Here is a 21917-nt window from a genome sequence, read left to right as displayed (position 1 = left end):
TCATAGGAAATAAACATTCCAGAGAGCTGTCAAAGGTGGAACCATTCCATTGAAATCAATGGACCTTCGGACGGCTGTATAGATTGTTCTATACGCAAACTAAGTAAAGTCATAAACTTTCAAAAATTCTCATCTCCTCATGGTTGCTTCCCCTAATTCCCTAATAGCGGAAAGATAAAGATTTGAGAAAGGAAAGGAAGCATTGAATGAATTAGAGACAAAAGCTTGTGTTGTAACTAAGAGCTTCAAGAAACTGATTGGAAGAGAAAACCTGTTCATTCTCCTAAACCATGATCAGCTGCAAAATGTCCTTAGTACACTTCGTCCTTTTTCTCTACCCATCATCTCGAATGTATTGCATTTAAAAAAAAAAAAAAAAAAAAAAAAAAAAAAACCATGAGATTTCATACATTAAAAAAGGCTTGGAACAAGGGACGAACTTTAGATTTAATTTTATGGGTAAATAATACCTAATATCTCAATCCTCATTTGTTTGTTTACCTTATAAGATGACTTAAGCGAATCCGTTACCTATCACTAAACGAAACTGGATCCGATACTACGTGTATTCTCCAAGGGCTAATTCATGGTACAAATACCAACTTCTTCTAATTATCGTTTTCAGAAAGATTGAAAGGAACGACGCCTAGCATTGAATTTCGTAACATTGGAACATATTTATAAAGATTCTCGCACCTTTATCCATATAATTCGAGCGTTCTTCTTTTGCAATCATTTTCGGATTCTCACTTTCTTGAAATTTAGTATGGCTGACACAACAGTTGAGCATTACTCAGATTTTGACCAAGCCATTGTCAATCAATCTAAAGCTGTTGTCTCTGATTTGAATAAATCGCGTCCTGTAGCACGTAACACGAACGTTGACGATACCCATGATGATCCACGTGTAGAGAAAGAAAACAAAGATTACACAAGGAGTGTATTTGCCGAAGAAAGTATACCTTTCCACGAAGAGTCCCTTGATGACAGTCGGTGGAGTGCAGATCCTAAGGTGCCTAAAACTCGAAATTATGACACGGCCCAGAGAGAGTCTAGCGAATCTGAGAATTCCGGGACGAACCTGTTTGTCACCGGAATTGCTCCTCGAATTCAGGATGAAGATTTGATTGAAATGTTCAGCAAATATGGTACCATTATGCGAGCCAACATCTTAAAAGACCCTGCCACCAAAGAACCTAGAGGATTTGGTTTCGTTTCTTTATCCACGGTGGAAGAAGCAGATGCCGCTATCCAAGGGTTGAACACAAAAGAATTCTTTGGTCGCGTTTTAAATGTACAAAAGGCCAGACGGTCCCGCCCTCGTTCTCCTACTCCTGGAAAATACATGGGATCAACGAGAAAAGGGATGATGCATGAAAGAATGGGAAGTCATCCATACAATGGAAATAATCGAATGCCTTCTCGCTACCGTCCTAACCGTGACGGTCGCGGATCCCCAAATTACTATCGTCCGAGCAGTAATAGAGACTACGATGATAACAGGAGCCGCTTTCTAGAATCAGAGCGTCCTAGAAGATATAAAAATGATTACAAATTCCGTCCCTACGGTGATCGTCGCCGCAAACATGAGTACCCTCGGGATGGACAGGACCAATCCTCTCGTTCCTACAACAACGATCGATTGCAGCAAGAAAGATCATTTTCAACTTCCGCCCCACAAGTGTCTTTTTCTGAAGAACGACGCCCAATGGAGCAAAATACTATATAAGAAACAGAACTCACACCATCTTTCAAGAACGACATCATTGGCTTCTTTGGTTGTCTTCAACTTTGCTATTTATGGCTCCATACATTGTTTTATTATAATCATGTTTCGTTCAAAATCTCAAATACTTAATTTATGGTACTTCCGTCTTATCACAAAGATTCCTTCTTACGTTGTTATGACCTTTGTTTTATTCCTTAACGAACATAAATATTTGCTTATGAACCTACTATAGTTGTTTCGCAACTGCAAATAAAGATGCCCACAAACGTTTCTGTAATGTCAAGTTCGCATTCTTTTGCAACAGCAAAGCTTTATTTATTTCGCTTATGACGCACGTTTATGTTTTATGATTCTATTGACCAAAACAGAGCATGATTCCTTTCTTTGCTCGTTACAAGAAATCGAGTTTTCAAGATAGATAGGACAGTTTTGTCCTTAATGCAAATGATCTCCATTCAAGAAAAGTTTGCCGTTCAAGTTAACAGCCTTCATTTGAAAACCTTAATATTTTTATTTATACAAATCACACTCCTTAACTTTTCCTAATCCAAGCTGCGCTATTATAGTAACCTTTATTGCGAATTTAGTTCGACATAGCTACGAAGTTCATCTTGATATTGTCTTAGTTTATGTTGCCATTCAATCCATGTAATTGCCATCATAGCAGCATCCGTCATGTCATCTTTTTTGCTTGAAAATTTAACTGGTAATTCAAATGTTTTTAGCGCATCATCATTTACAACAGATACCTTTCCAAGCTTCAGCATATCGTTTAATAGTCTGACGCGTGTTAGTTTTGTCTTGGTATTACTGTTCAATTTAACAAAGTCAGACAAGGCAGAAACGTAAGAGTACACGGATTGTGGTGCAAGGGAAAGTAAGCTAGAGGGACTAGGATTTGATTCCGGCGACGCATGGACTTGACTGTTTATATGCAAACAGTGCAGCATATATTCAATTACATTGACTCGCAAAGTCCATTCAGGAATGGTTTTGGCTCCTGACCGATAGCGCTGGTGTTCCAAAAGAATTATGCTGGGATGAAAACGGGAGGTTAACGTGGTATAGATTTGCAACGCAAGTCTTGCCAAATATTGAGGATGATAGTCTTCGATCCATTGGATACCCAAACCATTTGTCGGGGACGTCAAGTCTTCATGAGCCCATTCATGGATATTAACCTTAGCATCTTCCGTACGACTAGCAAGACAGTATGCAAAGTTTTTAATCCCTATATCAATCGATAGAACGTTATTTGTAGGATAGACTGGGGCAGACAGAATTCGCTGAAACAAATCTGCTTTTCGGCCTTTTCTGGATAAACCACTGACTTTGCAGATATGTTGCAGCGTTTGCAATTTGGAATAGTTCATCCTTCCCGATAGAAACAGTTTAATACAACAATACGAGTACAGAAAAAAAAAATAGCCGAAAAAAGTAAAGCACTTGTATGAAATTGTATGCAGAGTCACAAGGCCTTGCAATGAAATGTTGTTTCCACGTATGGTTAAAGGCTTGCTTCAATTAATTCGAATTTTATTAAAAAAATAAAAATAAATGCCCGTATCTTCGAAAACTCCAATACCAAGAAATTACCGCCTGAAAAAGTAAGTAGTTTGGGATACATCAAGCCATTCAAATAACTCTGAAAGGTCAAACTTGGAAACTTACAATGCAAGAACTGTTGCTTATATAATTAGTTTTGAATTTGAAAAAAGCTTTCTTTTCTCACCCATTATTACTAAAAATACTTTGCAAAATGTTGTGCAGCGTTTGGCCAGTTTATTAGTAACGTGAATGAACTGGATCCATCGGCTTTAGCAAAATCCAGTATCATCCAATTTGTATCAATGATTTAAAAGGGTTTCTACATTGATCTTGCGTCCTGTTCTTGCTTTTCTTTTCTAATTATCGACACAGCTCAACACAATACGATATCATAGAATGTCAAAATCCCAAGAAGATTTCACACTTCGTTGCGCCGCCTTGTTTGCAAATATAAAGGTATAACGTATTGGGTTGTACTATTGTGTATTTTGGAAACTTTTCTTTCATCGTTATACCAGCCCATCTTATCAGCTTTGTGGCAGCCGCCGATAAAACTGACTATTAGCGCACAACATTCTTAAATGAATATAGCTAGAAACAGGCATTTTTCAACTAAGTCCGCTAAATAACTTTTAGAAATATAGTTTATTTTTCTAGAAAAAGGTTGATATAGTTTTTTCCACGGTGAAATTTGATCAAGGTTTAACAAGGCTCTTCTTGAAAGATCTTCGTGAATATTGCAATTGAACATGGATTTCACTCCGAACCAATGCATTAACAATTTAAATTTGGAATTGGATGAAAGCCCTCACGTTGAGGAGTTCTCCAACGATGATTTGGCGGAACAATTGAACATGTTCAGCAATCCTTATTTCTTTGACTTTGAACCTGTTAATTTGTTTCCTCACAACTTTTACAGATCTGTACCTCAAAAGGTAAATAGCAACTCTTCAACGGTTCCGCCCAAATATAAAACCCAACCTCAACATGCTGCTCCGTCATCACAATTTACGACTTCCTCTAATGTCCCTGCGTCAGCTATTCCCAAGAGAGAACCTTTGGAAAATGCTGACGTTTCCGCTAAACTTTCTCAAGAAGACAATCAAAATCCCTACTTGACTACTGAGAATCTGGAATTGTTTAAAGCTTCAAAGGTAATGCAAATGCAAGGCAAGAATTCACCTGCTTTGTTTCCTCTATCTAATCCCACTGCATTCTTGGAGTCTGATGCTCCTCAAAACCAGCAAAAGGTCCCTTCTCATCCTTCTGTAGCCTATAAGCGCCCTAGTGATTCTTCTTCTTTGGATTTATCTTCCTCGTCTGCTGGTAACGAAGAACCAGCTGCCTCTACTTCTACTGGCAAGCGAAACTCTGCTTCTGCCCAATTGGCTGACCTCTCACAATTTGATGCCATAACAGAACAAGCTTCAGTTCCTTCAACTCCCATTGCTATCTCTGCACCTATGAATAAGCGTCCCAGGACCGACTCTTCCGATGCAGCCATTCGTAATGCTGCAGAAGAGGATAAGCGTCGAAGAAATACGGCTGCTAGTGCAAGGTTCCGTATCAAGAAAAAGCAAAAGGAACAGCAATTAGAACGTACTGCAAACGAGCTCTCTGATAAAGTCGTTACGTTGGAATCTCGAATTGGTGAGTTGGAAATGGAAAACAACTGGTTGAAGGGACTTATTCGTCCAGCTACGAACTTTTAAAAAATTTTTATCTCTTGCTTTGGTTTATATTAATATCGTTTTCGATTCGCTTCTGTTATTTTTCGTTCTGTGGTTATTAATATTTGCATACGTGTACAAATGGTGTTATAATTTTATAGCGCAATCTCCAACAGGTTGCGCGGGTCGGTCGTTTGTTTTCATGTTTAACCGACTTTTTTTGTTTTTATGATAATTCAACTTTGCTTTCCATAAATTTGCTCTTGTATTTCTCTAGTTATCAAACCGGTGTTTCTTATTATATTGCTAATTGAATAAGCTTTTGTATATCCTTATGACTATGACAATTAACAGTATTATATTTTTTTTCTATTTCTGTTTTTAAAATTTTTATCTATTCAGTATGTAAGTGTTTTTGCTTTGCAATGTTTCATTGTTCTTTTAGTATAATCCCTTGACGATTTCATTTCATGGCCTCATGGCCTTTAAACAGTGGTTTCACAAACTTATTCATAAATCAGTTTTTTCACTCGGTGCATTAGACTAGTATCCACCGAAGTAAGCATCTTCTCTATCGATGCATACCTAGCCTTTTGTCTCCCTTGAAATTCTTCAACTAAATTAGTCGAGTTCGAATGAAAAACGTTTAATTGCTCTTTTAACTTTTCTTCGCGTTTAGTTATAGTTGAATATATTTGTTTTCCAATTAAAGAAACACAGCGTTCAACTCCATGAGCGTTTGGTAAATCAACTTGACCAACACTCTTTAATTGTACCTTATCCAATCCATATGAGAGCTTGGACACTTTTTCTTCCTGTTTAACTGACCGTAGATTTAAATCTTTCACATGATCGTTGGTGTCTGAATTCAACGTACTACTGGTTAATCCATCCTCAGTATGATTGACAGAAGGGCCGCCCAAGGACGAAGCTTCAGTAGGAGGACTTGAGCAAGTATTAAGCAATGAGGGATTATTTCCAAGTGTCGAATAACCTTGTTTTGTGAAAGTTGCTAAATCAACTTGCCGCTTTCGATTCTGAGAAGGGGGCGTAAAAAGCTCATTCTTCCACGATTTGTCCTTCAGCATTTGCTTCCAAATTGATTTGTGATCAGGTTGCTGTGAATGATCCAAGGCATTTAATATATGACTCGAAGGCTCCTGTTTAACTTTTTCCATTGTTTCTATCGATGGTTTTGTATTACTCATAGGTTCAACAGTATTCATTTCCGGCTTCACACTGTCGCGCAATTCATTATTTTCTTTTTCATCATTACTTTGGTTGTCCCTTTCTCTGTCATCTAGAAGAGATTGCTCAGAATCGTTGTCTCCTTCTGGCCTTAAGAGTTCTTTGGTCTGCTTGTTATTCTTTGGACAAGGTGTTTCTTGTTCTTTCAAACCTGCTAAAGGATTATCTTCTCCTTTGTTTTTCTCATTCTTCCTTGGCTTCTTGACCCTTGGAAGACGACTACTTTTTGTAGATGCTTTGCCAGCACGTGCACGCTTCTTAAGTGGGGTAATCATAGTACCATTTCCCAAAGTTGCTTGATTTCTATCCTCTGCTATTTCTCCAGTAGTTTCATGTGCTATTATAGCCTCCTCATTCGCTGTATTTTCGGAATTGGTAATATTTTCATCAGCATAAGCATTCTTGGGCTCGTTTACCTTAAGCTCCAAGTTCTCATTGTCCTCCTCTGGGGAAGCTTCATTTACTGACTCTGCACAGACACTTTTATCGAGAACTTCATTTTCGAAATTTTCATATGCACTATCATACTCCATCGGACCACGGACGGAATGTTGTGATTCTTCCGTTTGTGTATCCTTATCATCGTTATTTGATTGATTTACAGCTACTTTCGGAGAGACAAACAGTTTAGGTGTTAAAGAATCTCCGACAAACTGCAAAGTTGAATCCAAGTCACCAAAGGAGGAATCGTCCAGGCATTCAAACATACAATCTTTTAAATGCGGTATGTCTGTAGTGAAACAAAATCTATAGGTTTGATCACTTGTCATCGTAATATCTTTTATTGATCCCCACGAAAGCTGCAACAAAGTACTTCCTTTCCTATAAATGATAACATCCCTGGGCTCGACAATCATAGTAGCATTTACGGGTGTTTCTAAGCCTATTGAGAATGTTCCAGCATAGACCTTGGTAGAGTTCGCAACGCAGGTCTGAAAGATTCGATCTGCCTTTAGCATTTGCATGGTCAACATAGGTTTCGACGAATCGCTCGGGCAAAAAAGATTTAGGCGAATAACATTTTGTCTATTACTTTCCTCATCCACCCCAGACACCGAAAATCTTGATATAAAAAGTCCGCACAGAAACCTACATGCAAAATCACGGTGGGTTAATCGCCTGCCAATCGCATATAAATTCAGTTCTTTTCGATTATTAATCAAATAAAGCTTATTATTTTCGCACTTTGCAATAAAAAGTGACATTATTTGAAGGACAACGCGTTCGAAAACAATCATTTGGTATTCTTGTTCATCGTATAATTCAAGGGTAGTTGTCACATTCAAAAATTCTGTTTCGTTTAAGTATTGGCATCCCAAAGACAAAGCCAATGGACCGATTGACTTTTTGAGAGAATTGTTGAGAGAAGGATCCAGTCCGGTAAATGTTTCTATAAAGATATCACCCAAATCTGGGTGTTTCCCTACAAAACATAAATGCAGAAGAATTTTAAGACAAGATATAATTTTTGGTTCCGTATACTGCTCTTTCTCCCCAATTACTGAAAAAGCAATTGAAATGTTTGATATCGTCTGCTTTTCGCGTACTTCGCTCGCGTCGACAGAAAGCACAGCGTTCAGAGTTCTGTCAAGTAAAACTTTTGTTAACTGCTTTCCCTTTGTTAATAAGTTAAGAAATTCGTTTATAAGATCCATTTTTGTGTTTAAGAACGATAATTCATCCAGTTAATTGAGCAAGTAAGTTTAAATTATTTTGAGCCGTGGTAAGCTATATCTTTTATAATGAAGATAATTAGTAAATAAGTGTTAGTTTATTTCAATAGATAAGCATATAAATAACTATTGCACAAGAGCTAGCTTTTAGTGGTATGCAGTTGGCAGCTTGTAAAATTTCGACGCGTTCGTGTTTCAAGACAGTGCAGCATTGTTACCTACACAATAAACAAAATAAAGTCAAGGAGGGTTGACATTTTAAATTACAAAAGTTTGTTAACATTAAGTATAATTAATATCTAATAAACTAAAAAGAGAATTTAAGGATTGGTGTAGATATACTACTTGATAATGTAATTAAATTGTCTATAAAAACAAGTAGGAACACGTTCAAAGAGAAATTTTGCAGTATGTTTCCCTTTACAATAACCTTTTCAAAACTTAAAACAGAAATAACTTTAAGGACGAGAGTTGTCGATGGAAAGGACAAGAATATCGGCAGCTTGATTCTGGGATAATTCATCCATAACCTTGGCAACGTTCTTCTTCAAGACCATGCTGCTAACAGCAACCCAGTTGGGTTCATCCAAGGCAGTGATAGTGGGAGCACGCTTACCAGGAGTAATTTTGAGAACATCAGTCAAATGATCACGAGCAACATTGTAGTTAACGAGAACGTATTGCTGAGCAATCACATAACCACGGATGCGTGTAATGATGGTTTGTAAAAGAGGTTCGAGCTCGGGAGAACAGTTGGTGGATCGAACCAAAACAGCACTAGTACTCATGATATCCTCAATGGCCTTCAAACCAGAAGCACGCATGGTTTCACCAGATTCAACCAAGTCAACAACAGCTTCAGCAATGCCTAAAGCACAAGAGGCTTCGACACTGCCTGAAACAAAACTGATTTCAGTCTTGGCTTCACTGCTAATTTCTCCATCCTTTTTCATTTGTGTCTCCAACTGTCTAAAGTGATCGCCCACCAAATATTCAAAGGAAGTGACGATACGTTGACCAACCAATTGTTTAACGGTTTGGATTGGTCCACTTTCGGGAACTTGAACTTGCAGTTTGCATCCACCAAATTGAAGGTCAACCAATTCTTCTACCTTCAATTTTTCACCGATACGGAGACGAGCCTCGGCAATTTGATCTTGACCAGTGATACCAAGATGAACACGACCGGTACCGACGAAACGAGGGATATCAGCAGCAGGCAAAAAAACCAAAGCAATGGGAAAATTTTGAACTAAAGCAATGTCCAAGCGAGAATTACGACGGAACTTGATATCAGCCCCCTTCAAAACATTCACACATGACTCGTACAGACGTCCCTCTAGACATATGCATTAATATTTTGAATCTAACAAATGTACAGCTTGTAAAATTATTTTCTTGGACTGAAAAGAATGCATTCGCTGATATGAAGGTCAATCGTCTTTGCGATCATCCATTCTCATTTTTTTTTCATCCTTTGATACTTTTCACTGTTTTCATGTGACTTACTTTTAGGAACTGCAAAAAGCAAACGATCCTCCAAGTGGTTGACCAAATCCATATTTATGTTTTTTATGAATTTTTTATGGTGTTGCACTGCTTCTTTGACGCTTCTCGCGTTTCTTGCTTTTTTCCTTAAACGCAGCACCCTACCCCAAAAAAGCAGTCACGGTATCCCAAAATTTCTAATGGTACCAAAACTGATTCTTCTTTAAACACCACGCACTTCTACACATCTCAAGAGAACAATGGATTCTTCTAAGGTTCCTGTTAAGTTGGCTAAGGTCATCAAAGTTTTAGGTCGCACCGGCTCTCGGTAAGTATAGAATAATGGTTTAGATTATGTTCCGGGTGGATACTTGTAAATATGTTTCTTAGCTATTTTAAACGCCCCTCCTTAAAAGAAACCCAACACATAACATATATGAACGAAACAAATTACTAACTTGTGATAGTGGTGGAGTTACTCAAGTCCGTGTTGAATTTATGGATGACACCTCTCGTTCCATCATCCGTAACGTCAAGGGACCTGTCCGTGAGGATGACATCTTGGTTCTTCTTGAATCTGAGCGTGAAGCTAGAAGATTGCGCTAAACCTAGCTTTGGCTTGACGCTGGTTGTTTCAGAGATATAAAAATACATCATCTTCATGAAGAGCAAAAAGTTCGAATTGTAAACTGTCTGGTTTAGTTAAATGTAAATGCAGTACAAGAGGCGTCTGTAAAAAAGACTTGTAACTATATCTGCTATAATAGTTATCGCATCATATGAAATAAACTTCAATATTAGGGTTACGAGCAAATATTCTATATAACCAAAGAGTCATTAATAAGAAAAATAACAGAAGAATCATTAATTTACAATACACCGTTGTTCGGTCAGTGTTTGCCACGTGCAGAGAACCGCTTGTTGATGGCATTATTTGTTCGTTTGAAGGTATCCGACTTTGATGGATTCGACGATATTCGTTGAATAGGTTGCGAGTACATCTCTTTTGTTGGTGAATCAGACGGCTGAGAGTTTTCTCTTTCACGAAGCTCTGCCTTGTTGATGAATAAATTCGACAAATCATCTGTAAATGCCAAATCTCGTGACCAAGGAGGTGTTTCAGGAAACTTTTGCCTGAACGTATTTGCTGTCGGCTCTATTGTATCAAATTTCGCATTTCCTAATGTAGTTTCAAAGTTTGCCATAGTTTCTGTCTCACTGCCGAGCAAAACGTTTGTATGTTGTGCCAAAGACGTAGTTCCCTCTTGAATTTGACTAGTAAGCTCATTCAAGTTATCCTGGGGTGCTGCAACATAACTTCTAACTGCTGCCGTCTTTTTCATTAAGTCATTCAATCGAAGTAAAAGCTTTTCGTGTCTCTCCTGGAGATGATCATCAGAATGAGCCTGGAGACTTTGTAGCAAACGATCCAGCGTTCGAACTTCTGAATAAACATTCTCCTTTTGTGCCTCAGCCAATGTCATGCATTCATCATAAACAGAGCGCGAATTTGAATGGATGCTTTTTCCTTTTGCATCCAATAACCCTGAGCTTTGTGAGATGGTACTTTGTAACTTTCCTTTATTTTCTAATAATGTATTGTTAAACACATCTGAGTCGTCGTTCAGCTTATCGAAATACAGCTTGAAATGCTCGTTTGAATCGACAAGTTCTGACTCTGTTTTCTTTAACTTCGAGTGGAATCCCCCCACGTTTGAATAGAGCAGCTGATTTTGCTCTTGCAAAAACTGACCAACCACCGAGTTAATTCGATTCATTAATTCTTTTTGTTTTGTTTCCTCCTGAGCCTTATATTCATCTAAAAATTGATCAACGTTACTATTGTTCTCACTTATAGACGTAGTGCAGGACTGAAGCAACGAAGTTATATCATCCTTCGCCGTTGTTATCGATTCTTTCTGAGATTTGCAAAAGTTCTGTTGCGAATTGAAGAGCGTACGAAGGTCCTGGACTACCTTTCGGTATGAATCTTTAACCTCTTTCTGTAGTTCGATCAGTTCAGTCGATATTCCATTACCTAGCTTTTGGGAAGACATGCTAATTTCCTGAAGACTGTTTTCGAGTAAAAGTAGTAAATTCTTCCGAGACTCTAACAAGTCTGAAACAAGAGAATCAAGCGTTGTCGAAGGATTCGTAGAAGACCGTGCTTCCCTTAACAGATTTTCCAAATTACTAAAATGTGTGTTCACTTCTTGTACAGAAGTATTTAATAAGACACTATGATTGTTTATAATGTCCTCCATAGAAGCGTTAAAATTGTTTAATAAATTAAAGTAGCCATTTGTCCCATCCGTAATATTTCCTTGAAAGCTAGTGAGCATTCCAAGCAATTCTTGCTTAAGATTCCAAAAATTAATCTCATTCTCTTCACTTGTCTTTTCCGTCCGACTAAGCTTTTCATAGAGGCGGACAATGTACTCTTTTGATTCACGATAATACTGAGATAGATCGGTTGCAACGGTTGTTATCTTTTGCTCACTGGTTTCATATTCCTTCCTTTTTTCAATTTCTGAGGTCAACTGTTCTCGCAAATTCTCGTTCTCCAGCCTTGTCGTCTCCAAATGAGAATTTGAAGATGCGAGCTGACCTTGCAAACTATCTATTTCCTTTCTGTGTTCTTGATTTGATTTCGAAACCAGCTGTAATTGTTCACGTGCATTTTTTATATTTAGCTCTAGCACCTCTAACTTTCGAGCTTGTTCTTGACAAAGAGTGCTTTTACTTTGCGCACCCTCAATCAATTCTTTGTAGGAACTTTCTGCTAAATAAACACCATTCTTTTGACGAGTGGCTATCAGGTCTGCCTTTAAACGCTCGATATCAAGGACCAGATCCTTGATAAGGACTTTACGGAATATTAATTGATTATTTTGCGGCTTGTTTCGAATGCTTTTCGCACGTGAGGCGTACTCTAAAGTTGAAAGTGTCTCTTCTATGTTACTGTTCGTAGAGGAAACGGTAACAATCATTGACGTTTTAGTTTTTCCACCAAGGGAATCCTGCAATAGCCTAGTTAACTTTGACTCTCGATAGGGAATGTGATGAGATTTTTCGACAAGAGCATTAATAACACGCCCTAAGGTAAGTAAAGATTGATTAATCATACCCGTTTCACGAGCACGCTTGTTTTCAGCCCCGGATCTACCAATATTTTCACTTCCGGCAAGGTCTACCAGGTGAAGCTTACTGACACGCATATAGTCATCTGAACTGTTGTTTGAGGAAAATGACATATTGGTAAATCCAGGTTCATGAGAGCTGGAAGAGGCAACCTTCGTGTGAATAGTAACGGTGAAAATAGAATGACTCCGTGATGAGAGATCGTTACACCTGGTAGCGGCAACATGGCGACGGTAGGAGCCTTCACGAAGCAACCGAAGACCCTCCGCTGCATTTTTTATATAAAATTCCTCCATTCCCGTGACAACAACATTTCCTTGACGGGAACTATCCTCAAAAACCCGAGCTCGTTTGCGTAGATCGTCAGCTACCAAAAGATCCCTAATTTCTTCATTGTAAAGTTCGTAGTATGAGCATTTCACAGCATACTCTTGGCCAGTATTATCCAAGGTAGAAAATAAGTTGTAAAGGGTGCGGGGGATTAAGCCAGCACCCTCAGATAAAATACCATTGGAATCAGATAAATCACCAGACATAGTGTAAGTTTTTCCTGTTCCCGTTTGACCATAGGCAAAGATAGTGCAATTATATCCATTAAGTACCTGTGTTAAGATGGGAGACACGGCGTGCTCGAAAAGCATCAGTTGATCCGCTTCAGGGCCAAACACTTTATCAAATGCATATGTTTTAGCAACAAGCATTGAAGAGGGATCAGATTGAATAGCTAATTCAGCACCAACTGCGCCTGATGTACTAAGGGCGAGAGCACTATTGTCACGAATTTCTCGATCACTACGGCCTCGAACACGGACAGCAACATTTATGTTCGTTTCATTTTCGTCGTGAAGTGTGCTCTCCGCAGAAGAGCTCGGGGATGCAGAGGCATAACCAACAGTACTCTGAGTACCAGCACGACGCTTGCGAGGAATAGTGGCATTGGGCACTCTGGGTGCATTCATTCCAAACTTTGAATGAACATTTGGTCCTGAGTTTTGTGTAGGCCCGCCTCCAGGAGGCCTTGGCGGCATATTGCTTTATGGTAAATGAGAAAAATGGAAGTCAGTAAAAGAAAGACGAGGATATAAACGAAAGACAGGAAACAATGGGAAAACTAAATTAAACAAAATCAAGAATATTTCTATTGTTAAATGCCTGATATTCTATCAAAATCGTGAATTGAGGTACCCAGATGTGAAAAGGTAAACACAGGGCCTTTTGGGAAGAACCAAGCAAGGTACCGAAACTTGGACAACTTCGAAAATATGCACTTTTGGCTTCAAAGAAATCCTTTTGTTGTAAGAAAATAAAAAGAATTATAACTGAATGATAGAATTCCAAGTCAAAAGGATCCTTTCTCTAAAGAGAAGGAATTCCTTACTAGACGGTAGTTTGTTGAATACAAGTTCACTTGAAAATACTCATATCTAATTTTATACATAAAATGAATTGAATTGTTTTTTTTTATTATACTCATGTAAATAGCACCTGTTTTCATTGAGAAATGAAAGAAATTTTTTGGAAAACCCATCCACAGTCTTGGTACTCCCAGTGACTGGGGAGAAGAAACTTGACTAGAAACAACGGCACAACACCATAATGTCGGATAGCCTTGTTGAGGAGATTAAGAGTCAAATCGTCGTTCGAGACGATGAAATTAACGTCTCCGACTTGGAAGCCAAACTAAATGTTGCGAAACCTGTGGGTTACGACACGGTGGTCGTGATTCAAGGTGTTCCTGTCGTAGAAGAATCCAAAGTTCAGGATTTTTATCGCTTTTTAACGAGTAGATTGTTTGCCAAAATTGGCAAAGTCAAAGAAAATGGTTTGTACATGCCTGTGGAAGACAAAGACGGCAAGAAGATGTCGAATGGTATCGTGTTTGCAGACTTTGAAACCGTTGAATTTGCCGACCTCTGTGTACAAGAACTTGATGGAAAACAAGTTGTAAAGAATCACGTTTTCGTTGTCCGCAAGCTAAGCCAGCTTGAGAAGGCTTTGAACACCCCAGAAGAATTCACTTTTGAAGAACGTGAATTTAAAGAGCGTGAACACTTGCGTAGCTGGCTCGCTGACTATTATGGCCGTGACCAGTTTATTAGCTACTATGGAAATCAGGTTTCTGTCAACTGGAATCGCAAGAGTGATATTCCTGAGCAAATTGTCAACCGTGAAAATTGGACTGAAACTTATGTCCAATGGTCACCTTTAGGTACTTATTTAGTTTCTTTGCATCTTCGTGGTATCCAACTTTGGGGTGGCGAGTCATGGAACATGTGCGCTCGTTTTTTGCATCCATATGTGAAATTTATTGACTTTAGCCCTAACGAAAATTACCTCGTTTCTTGGTCTTATGAACCCGTCCGTCTTCCCCCTATTGGACACCCTGCTCGTGAAAACATGCCCTTTACTGAAGAAGACGAAGGAAAGCATTGTTTCGTTTGGGATATCGCCTCCGGTCGCATCCTTCGTTCTTTCAAGATTCCCCCCCAACTCGACAACAAGGATTCAAAAAAGGTGGTCTGGCCTCTTTTTAAGTGGTCTGCTGATGACCGTTTCCTCGCACGTGTCAATGTTGGCCAATCGATTTCGATTTACGAAACTCCTTCTCTTTCTTTGGTCGATAAAAAGGCTCTTAAAATTGAAGGTGTTCAGAACTTTGAGTGGTGCCCCGTTTCCAATGCTCTTGGCGGAGACAACAAGGAGCAACTCTTAGCCTATTGGACTCCTGAAGTCATAAATCAACCTGCTCGTGTTGCTCTCATGAGTGTCCCATCCAAGCAGACTATTCGTACTAAAAATCTTTTTAATGTCTCTGATTGCAAGTTGTACTGGCAGTCCAATGGTGACTTCCTCAGCGTGAAAGTCGACCGTCATACCAAGACTAAAAAATCTACTTTCTCCAACTTGGAGATCTTCCGTATTCGTGAAAAGAACATACCCGTGGAAGTTGTTGAGCTTAAGGATGTTATACTCAATTTCGCTTGGGAGCCCAAGAGTGACAGATTTGCTATTATTTCTGCTAATGATCAAATCTTGAGTTCTACCAATGTCAAAACCACTCTTTCTTTCTATGGATTTGACCATAAAAAGAACACAACTAGTACATTCCGTCACATCGCTTCTTTTGATAAGAAATCTCTCAACTCCATCTTCTTCGCTCCTAATGGCAGATTTTTGATAGGTGCCACTCTCGGTTCCGCTACACAGTATGATTTGGAATTCTATGATGTGGACTTTGATACTGATAAAAAGGAACCTGATGCTTTGGCCAATGTTCAACAGATAGGTTCAACCGAACACTTTGGTATGACTGAACTTGAATGGGATCCAAGCGGACGCTATGTGACCACAAGCAGTACCGTCTGGCGCCACAAGCTTGAGAATGGCTACAGAATTTCGGACTTTAGAGGTACCCTTCTTCGCGAAGAAATGATTCCAGACTTTAAGCAATTTATATGGCGACCTCGTCCTCCTACTCTATTGTCTAAGGAAGACATGAAGAACATTAGAAGAAAACTTAAAGATTACAATCGTCTCTTTGACGAAGAGGATATTGCCGAAACAAGCTCTGCCAATCGTGAATTGGCCGCTCGCAGAAGAACTCTTATCAGTGAATGGCAAAAATATAGAGAAGAAGTTACTGCTCATGTTTCTGAAGAGCGTGCCGTTGTTGGTCAACCTCTTCACTCTGTTCTTCCTGCTGACGAAGAAGAAGTTGTCCAAGAAACTGTTGAAGAGGTTATTTCTGAACAAATTGAAACAATTGAAGATTAAATTTATCTTTCTTTTTGGTCTTGTTTATTGTATTTGGGTTTCTTGCCTTCTCGAATGTTTCTTCATGTCTTTCATGATCCTGCTACCATTTTAGTTGTGTAACTATTAGGGATTTACTTGTTCGATCGGTGCTCTAAGTTTGGGTGATATATTTAGTGTGATAGTTTGAAAAAATGAGATTGCATTTCTTGCTGTAAAACTGAAATTTATTTACATCTATATGTAGCGTTATTTTTACTTAAATATTTGGAATTTTAAATAATCAGTTTTAATAGTGATAGTCAAATAAGCTTGATTTATCTACTTAATTGATGACGAAAACAAAACATAAAACAAAAGTGTAAACAGAAAAAAATTCGTAAAGATCGTCTAAAAAGTCTTCAAAGTATGATCGTCAAACAAGAGACAAGCATTAAGACAAATTGCCGTACCAAGCCGATTTATCTCCATTGCTGGATCCGTCTATCACACGCCCGCCAAGGGGCCTACTTTTGTCATTAGTTACCGATTTCCGCAACCTAGTACCTGCTTGAATTTGATTCAGCAAAGGACCTCTATCGCCTGGAACAGTTGCGATGGGTGCTGGTACTGAAGTAGGGGGAGCCGGTGGTGCAGCAGGAGGTGCTGAAGGAGGTGCTGAAGGAGGTGCTGGAGGCGCTGGAGGTGCCGGTGGTGCAGCAGGAGGTGCTGAAGGAGGCGCTGGAGGTGCCAACGAGGGTGTTGTACTTGTAGATCTCGGCTTTACAGGAGAGGTAGAAAGTGGTCGAACGGGCGCCATGCCGCCAAATAATTTTGCAGCTAAAGCTGCCGCATCCTTGCTCGATTGCGCATCGTCTTCACTATCCTCTTCATCTTCATGTTGGCTCCAGTTATCCGAATCATTACCGCTCATTTTCGGGGCAGGTGGAGCAGGCGGAAACTTCGAAAAAGGATTAAAACCAGACGAGGCGGGAGGCGCAGGGGGAGCTGAAGGAGGAGGAACTGCAGGAATTGCTGGAGCAGCTTTAGAAGAAGGAGCTTGAGAGCTTGCATCAGGTTGTTTTACTTGTGGTTGAAAGGCAGACTCCATAGCAGAAGTATTCACTTGCTTCTGATCTTGTGGTGGTAAAGACGGGGCAGGAACAGCAGGTACAGGGGGAGGTGCTGAAGTAGGATTGGTTACTGGAGGTGTTGAAGGTGTTGGAGGTGCTGGAGGTGCTGGAGGTACAAAAGAAAGCTGCTGCGGCGCCGTGGAAGGCTGGGAAGTATTTGACGTACCAGAAGGCAAAGGAGGTGTCGGAGACACAGACTCCTTAGGAACAGGTGGTACTTGTTGTGGAGTTGAAGAAGGTCGAGGGACACTTGGTGCATTAACAGGCATTGGAGGTGCCATAGATAAAGGAGGAGGCTGTGGTGTCGAGGTAGGCTGCTCGACATTCGACGTGCTGATTGCCTCAGGCGCAGGAGTCGAATGAGTCGAAGGCAACTGAGTGACAGGCTCAAAGGATAGAGCACTATGGGCACCGGATGGTGTCGATGAGGGTTTAGCATCTCTTGATGGTACCCTCTGAGGTGATGATGCTGTAGCCTCTTTCACGGATGAAGTGCTAGATCCCGACGACACAGGAGAAACAGAATCCCTTCTTACGTGTTCAGGTTTGGTAACCGATTCCTGGATCTGTTTACGCTCTACAAAATTCTCACCAGCCTTATTTCCATTCACATTTTGTGACTTTTCTTGGTTCGATGGAGCAGTATTGAAAGATGAGACAGATGGTTCATCTTTACTATTTATCGAGAGATTCGAAAACTGTTCCTTGAGTTGAGGAGCTTCGTTTGTAACGGTAATCATCGAAGGGCTTGCTGACGAATTACCACTAACACTTCTTTGTTGTCGGGGCTTTATACCCATAGCAGCTAAACGCTCATTCATACGTCGCTGAGCTTCAGATTTTATTCTTGCAGCTCTGTCTTCAACATCAGGTACACTGGTAGAGCCTCCCCTCTCGGCTACGGGTTTGGATTCAAGAGTGGAAGGTGCTGCAGCTTCAGGTTGGACGACATCAGATTTTGGTTCGACAACGGTACGCTCTTGCGGTTGAACAGCCGGCGGAAGATCTTTCATAGTCTTCTTAACAGACTCATCCAACATATTATTCTCCAACCATTCATTGTCCATTTTGCTGAATGGAACCAACTGCTTACGTGCTTCCAACTCAATGGAATCAATAGAGGTTTTTAGTTGCTTAAGTAAATCCTTTGACGCATTTCTTTGCTGTTCAATATTACTTACTTTTGCAGCAACGTCATTAAAATCAACTTCCCCGCTAGATTTTTGAATACTTGAGGAAAAATCATCTAATTTGTTGTCAGCAGCATCTACCTCAGAAACAAGTTGAGTAACCTTCGAACTTAATGCGTTGAGGCGTGAATTCAGACTATCCGCTTCTGGAGACTTTTGCTTAACAAGCGCTTGATTAATTTCGTTATGAATAGATTTGATGCGATTGATTAGGAAGGCGTTGTCAGAAACATCTGAGTGGGTTGCTTTTTTCTCCTCTAAAGCATTCAAAAAAATTTCTTTTTCGTGAATATTTTTCTTCAAATGCTCTGTTTTGTCATTTACTTCATCAAGCGAACCGGTTGAGGGAGGTAAAGCATCGGGCTTATCTTTAGAGTAAGCTCTTCTTCTCGAATTAGACACATAAGCCGGTACACTGGAATCGTTAAATTTATAAAGCGTAGCATCCTTGTCACTTAAGGTACTATCGTTATCATAAAATGAATTTTTCTTCAACCTGCTTACGTTTTCATTGCTGAATGGCCGGCGTGTTGAAGTATCATTTTTTATTAGATTCTTCACTTGGTTCAAAGAAGCTTCAATATTTCTGGTAGAAGGCGGAATTAATTCAGGAGGTAGCTGAGAGGGGATCGCGTTACCATTTAATTTTCTATATATAAGGTGAAGAGCAACCGAAAATTCATCACGGTCTAAACAACCTTTGTCGCCATGATCGCAGAGACTCCACAGATGTTCAAGTTCAGAACGAGATAACTTGCTTTGTCCAAAGATTTCCAATACGGCATTTCCACCAAGAGTACCTTTCTTTTCTTTATCCCAAGCATCGAAGATTTGATCATAAATACGCTTCTCTTCTTTGCTAATAGCCCAAGGTATGTCTTTTTTCCCTGTAAAGTTGCGAGTTAAGCTACCGTCAGATGCATTCGGCATCATTTGTTCTCCCAAAGCTTCAATACCAGGAAGATTACTTAAAGGAGTATTAATAAATCCCCATTGCCCTGGAACCCCAGTAGGTTGAGCCATAAGACTTCCAGTTTGCTGATGCATCATTGGCGGCATGCTACCTGTCCTTTGAGGCATCATCGGTTGCATTCCTCCTGTTCTCTGAGGCATCATCGGCGGCATGCCGCCTGCCGCTTGTGGAGGCATTCCACCAGTTCTTTGAGGCATCATTGGTGGCATACCGCCGGTCATCTGAGGAGGCATTCCACCAGTTCTTTGAGGCATCATTGGTGGCATACTACCTGTCGCTTGTGGAGGCATTCCACCAGTTCTTTGAGGCATCATTGGTGGCATACCGCCGGTCATCTGAGGAGGCATTCCACCAGTTCTTTGAGGCATCATTGGTGGCATGCCACCTGTCGCTTGTGGAGGCATACCCCCAGTACGTTGAGGCATCATCGGCGGCATACCACCGGTCATCTGGGGAGGCATTCCACCAGTTCTCTGAGGCATCATCGGTGGCATACCACCGGTCATCTGGGGAGGCATTCCACCAGTTCTCTGAGGCATCATCGGTGGCATACCACCGGTCATCTGGGGAGGCATTCCACCAGTTCTCTGAGGCATCATCGGCGGCATACCACCGGTCATCTGGGGAGGCATTCCACCAGTTCTCTGAGGCATCATCGGCGGCATACCACCGGTCATCTGGGGAGGCATTCCACCAGTTCTTTGAGGCATCATTGGTGGCATACCACCGGTCATCTGGGGAGGCATTCCACCAGTTCTCTGAGGCATCATCGGTGGCATACCACCGGTCATCTGGGAAGGCATACCACCAGTTCTCTGAGGCATCATCGGCGGCATACCACCGGTCATCTGGGGAGGCATTCCACCAGTTCTTTGAGGCATCATTGGTTGTTGGAAGCCAGTCATTTGAGGTTGCATTCCAGTTTGTTGAGGAAACATTCCTGTAATTTGGGATGGAATTCCTGCGGCTTGCTGAAAACCGTTGAACATTTGAGCAGCCATCTGTTGAGCATTACCTTGAGAAACTGGCTGAGCATACTGAGAAGAGCTATCATCTAAAGAAAAAGAAATGACATCAACCATTGAATTTACCTCACCAAGAATATTGTCTGGTACCTTATCCGGAATGGGCTTTCCGGTAAGACCCAAATTACATAAATACATAGCCAAAACGAATTGTGGGAATAATAAATGCCCCGATCGAGTGGTGTCAGACAAAGACCAAATTTTAGAAAGAGTGGGTGTAGAGAGCTTTGAACGAACGAGAATAGCTTTAGCAATGTCAGCAGACATAGCTTCTTCATTACCAACTGCAGAGCGGAACAATTTTTCAAATTTTTCTTGGTCTGAAGCCGTGATAAAAGAAAGTCTAGTATCCATAGCATGACTAACGTGGATTTGACCGGTTTTTTGAGGCTTTAAAAGTGCAGCTGGTGTTGGCATGGTCGTTACCTGAGGTTGTACAAAGGAAGCAAAAGGACCAGTTGGTTGGGGTTGAATAAATCCAGTACTTTGAGGGGCCATACCAATAGTTTGAGGTTGAGCGAAACCGGGTTGGTTCACGAAAGTACCAGTCCTTTGGGGTTGTAATGTGGGTTGCGAGAACATTGTACCCGTTTTTTGTGGTTGCATGAAAGAGTCAAAACCGCCAGTTTTCTGAGGTTGCATATAGTCACTCATTGGATTATTAAAAGGTTGACCATTGTTTCCAGGATACTGCATAAAACCTCCTGTTTGCTGAGGAAAAAAACCTTGAGGAGCGCTCCCAGTTCTTTGGGGCTGCACGAAGCCAGTTGCTTGAGGTAAAGCACTTCCGGTTTGCTGGGGCTGTATAAAGCTATTCATTGGATTAAACGGTTGACTGCCAGTTTTTTGAGGTTGCACGAAGCCACCCATCGGTGGTGCTGGAGCACTGCCGGTTCTTTGAGGTTGTACGTAACCCATAGGTGGCATTCCTGTATTCATCATTCCATTGTAGCCGGTCATTTGAGATGGAAAAGTTGGCGGTGCAGGTGGATTTGCATAAGTCATAGGCTGTGATGGATATCCATAGCCAGTGTTCATGGCATTCATGGATCCAGTTTGTTGAAATGGCAACGCTGATCTGGTTCCGGGATACCCGCCAGTTAAATAACCCTGTTGGTAAGGATAGCCACCTTGCTGAAATCCAGTATTTCCTTGGTTTATTGGTATGCCGTAGCCAGTCATATTGGGCTGCATGCCACCGTTCGTGCCATATCCGTACGGTGCGCCGTTCATCGGGTTCGGATATGACATTATACGACGTTAATGATAAAAATAAAAATAATATTTACGTCGTTTAACAGCCAATTTCGTTGTTTATGCTGATTTATTGGAAATATAGGAAGGATTGTAGGTTGAGGTGAGGAATG

The 21917-nt window shown here is 40.5% G+C and overlaps 9 protein-coding genes across 9 annotated transcripts; 4 read left to right on the top strand and 5 right to left on the bottom strand.

Moving 5' to 3' along the window:
• Positions 1-766: 766 nt before the first annotated feature.
• SOMG_02931 (RNA-binding protein involved in histone acetylation) lies at positions 767-1729 on the top strand (the record flags this gene model as incomplete). Its single annotated transcript, XM_056181722.1, has 1 exon — positions 767-1729. The coding sequence occupies one exon, from the start codon at positions 767-769 to the stop codon at positions 1727-1729; it is 963 nt and encodes a 320-aa protein (XP_056038474.1).
• A 572-nt stretch (positions 1730-2301) lies between these two features.
• Positions 2302-3102, bottom strand: cce1 (mitochondrial cruciform-cutting endonuclease Cce1; the record flags this gene model as incomplete). The annotated part of the gene is made up of 1 exon (XM_056181721.1): positions 2302-3102. One exon carries the CDS (start codon positions 3100-3102, stop codon positions 2302-2304), a length of 801 nt encoding a protein of 266 aa, XP_056037799.1.
• Positions 3103-4026: 924 nt separating this feature from the next.
• On the top strand, positions 4027-4989 carry zip1 (DNA-binding transcription factor Zip1; the record flags this gene model as incomplete). The annotated part of the gene is made up of 1 exon (XM_056181720.1): positions 4027-4989. The coding sequence occupies one exon, from the start codon at positions 4027-4029 to the stop codon at positions 4987-4989; it is 963 nt and encodes a 320-aa protein (XP_056038339.1).
• Positions 4990-5453: 464 nt separating this feature from the next.
• On the bottom strand, positions 5454-7850 carry rec10 (meiotic recombination protein Rec10; the record flags this gene model as incomplete). The annotated part of the gene is made up of 1 exon (XM_056181719.1): positions 5454-7850. The coding sequence occupies one exon, from the start codon at positions 7848-7850 to the stop codon at positions 5454-5456; it is 2397 nt and encodes a 798-aa protein (XP_056038338.1).
• A 476-nt stretch (positions 7851-8326) lies between these two features.
• On the bottom strand, positions 8327-9429 carry his1 (ATP phosphoribosyltransferase; the record flags this gene model as incomplete). Its single annotated transcript, XM_056181718.1, has 2 exons — positions 8327-9207; positions 9378-9429. 2 exons carry the CDS (start codon positions 9427-9429, stop codon positions 8327-8329), a joined length of 933 nt encoding a protein of 310 aa, XP_056038333.1.
• Positions 9430-9616: 187 nt separating this feature from the next.
• On the top strand, positions 9617-9962 carry rps2801 (40S ribosomal protein S28; the record flags this gene model as incomplete). Its single annotated transcript, XM_056181717.1, has 2 exons — positions 9617-9684; positions 9824-9962. 2 exons carry the CDS (start codon positions 9617-9619, stop codon positions 9960-9962), a joined length of 207 nt encoding a protein of 68 aa, XP_056038332.1.
• Positions 9963-10246: 284 nt separating this feature from the next.
• Positions 10247-13525, bottom strand: cut7 (kinesin-5 family plus-end directed microtubule motor, bimC subfamily Cut7; the record flags this gene model as incomplete). The annotated part of the gene is made up of 1 exon (XM_056181716.1): positions 10247-13525. The coding sequence occupies one exon, from the start codon at positions 13523-13525 to the stop codon at positions 10247-10249; it is 3279 nt and encodes a 1092-aa protein (XP_056038331.1).
• Positions 13526-14093: 568 nt separating this feature from the next.
• Positions 14094-16271, top strand: tif302 (translation initiation factor eIF3b (p84); the record flags this gene model as incomplete). Its single annotated transcript, XM_056181715.1, has 1 exon — positions 14094-16271. The coding sequence occupies one exon, from the start codon at positions 14094-14096 to the stop codon at positions 16269-16271; it is 2178 nt and encodes a 725-aa protein (XP_056038330.1).
• Positions 16272-16683: 412 nt separating this feature from the next.
• Positions 16684-21801, bottom strand: pan1 (actin cortical patch component, with EF hand and WH2 motif Panl; the record flags this gene model as incomplete). The annotated part of the gene is made up of 1 exon (XM_056181714.1): positions 16684-21801. The coding sequence occupies one exon, from the start codon at positions 21799-21801 to the stop codon at positions 16684-16686; it is 5118 nt and encodes a 1705-aa protein (XP_056038337.1).
• Positions 21802-21917: the final 116 nt, after the last annotated feature.

The sequence above is a fragment of the Schizosaccharomyces osmophilus genome, chromosome 2 (assembly GCF_027921745.1).
Source record: "Schizosaccharomyces osmophilus chromosome 2, complete sequence".
Taxonomy (NCBI): Eukaryota; Fungi; Ascomycota; class Schizosaccharomycetes; order Schizosaccharomycetales; family Schizosaccharomycetaceae; genus Schizosaccharomyces; species Schizosaccharomyces osmophilus.
This window is presented reverse-complemented; position numbering and strand designations above follow the sequence as displayed.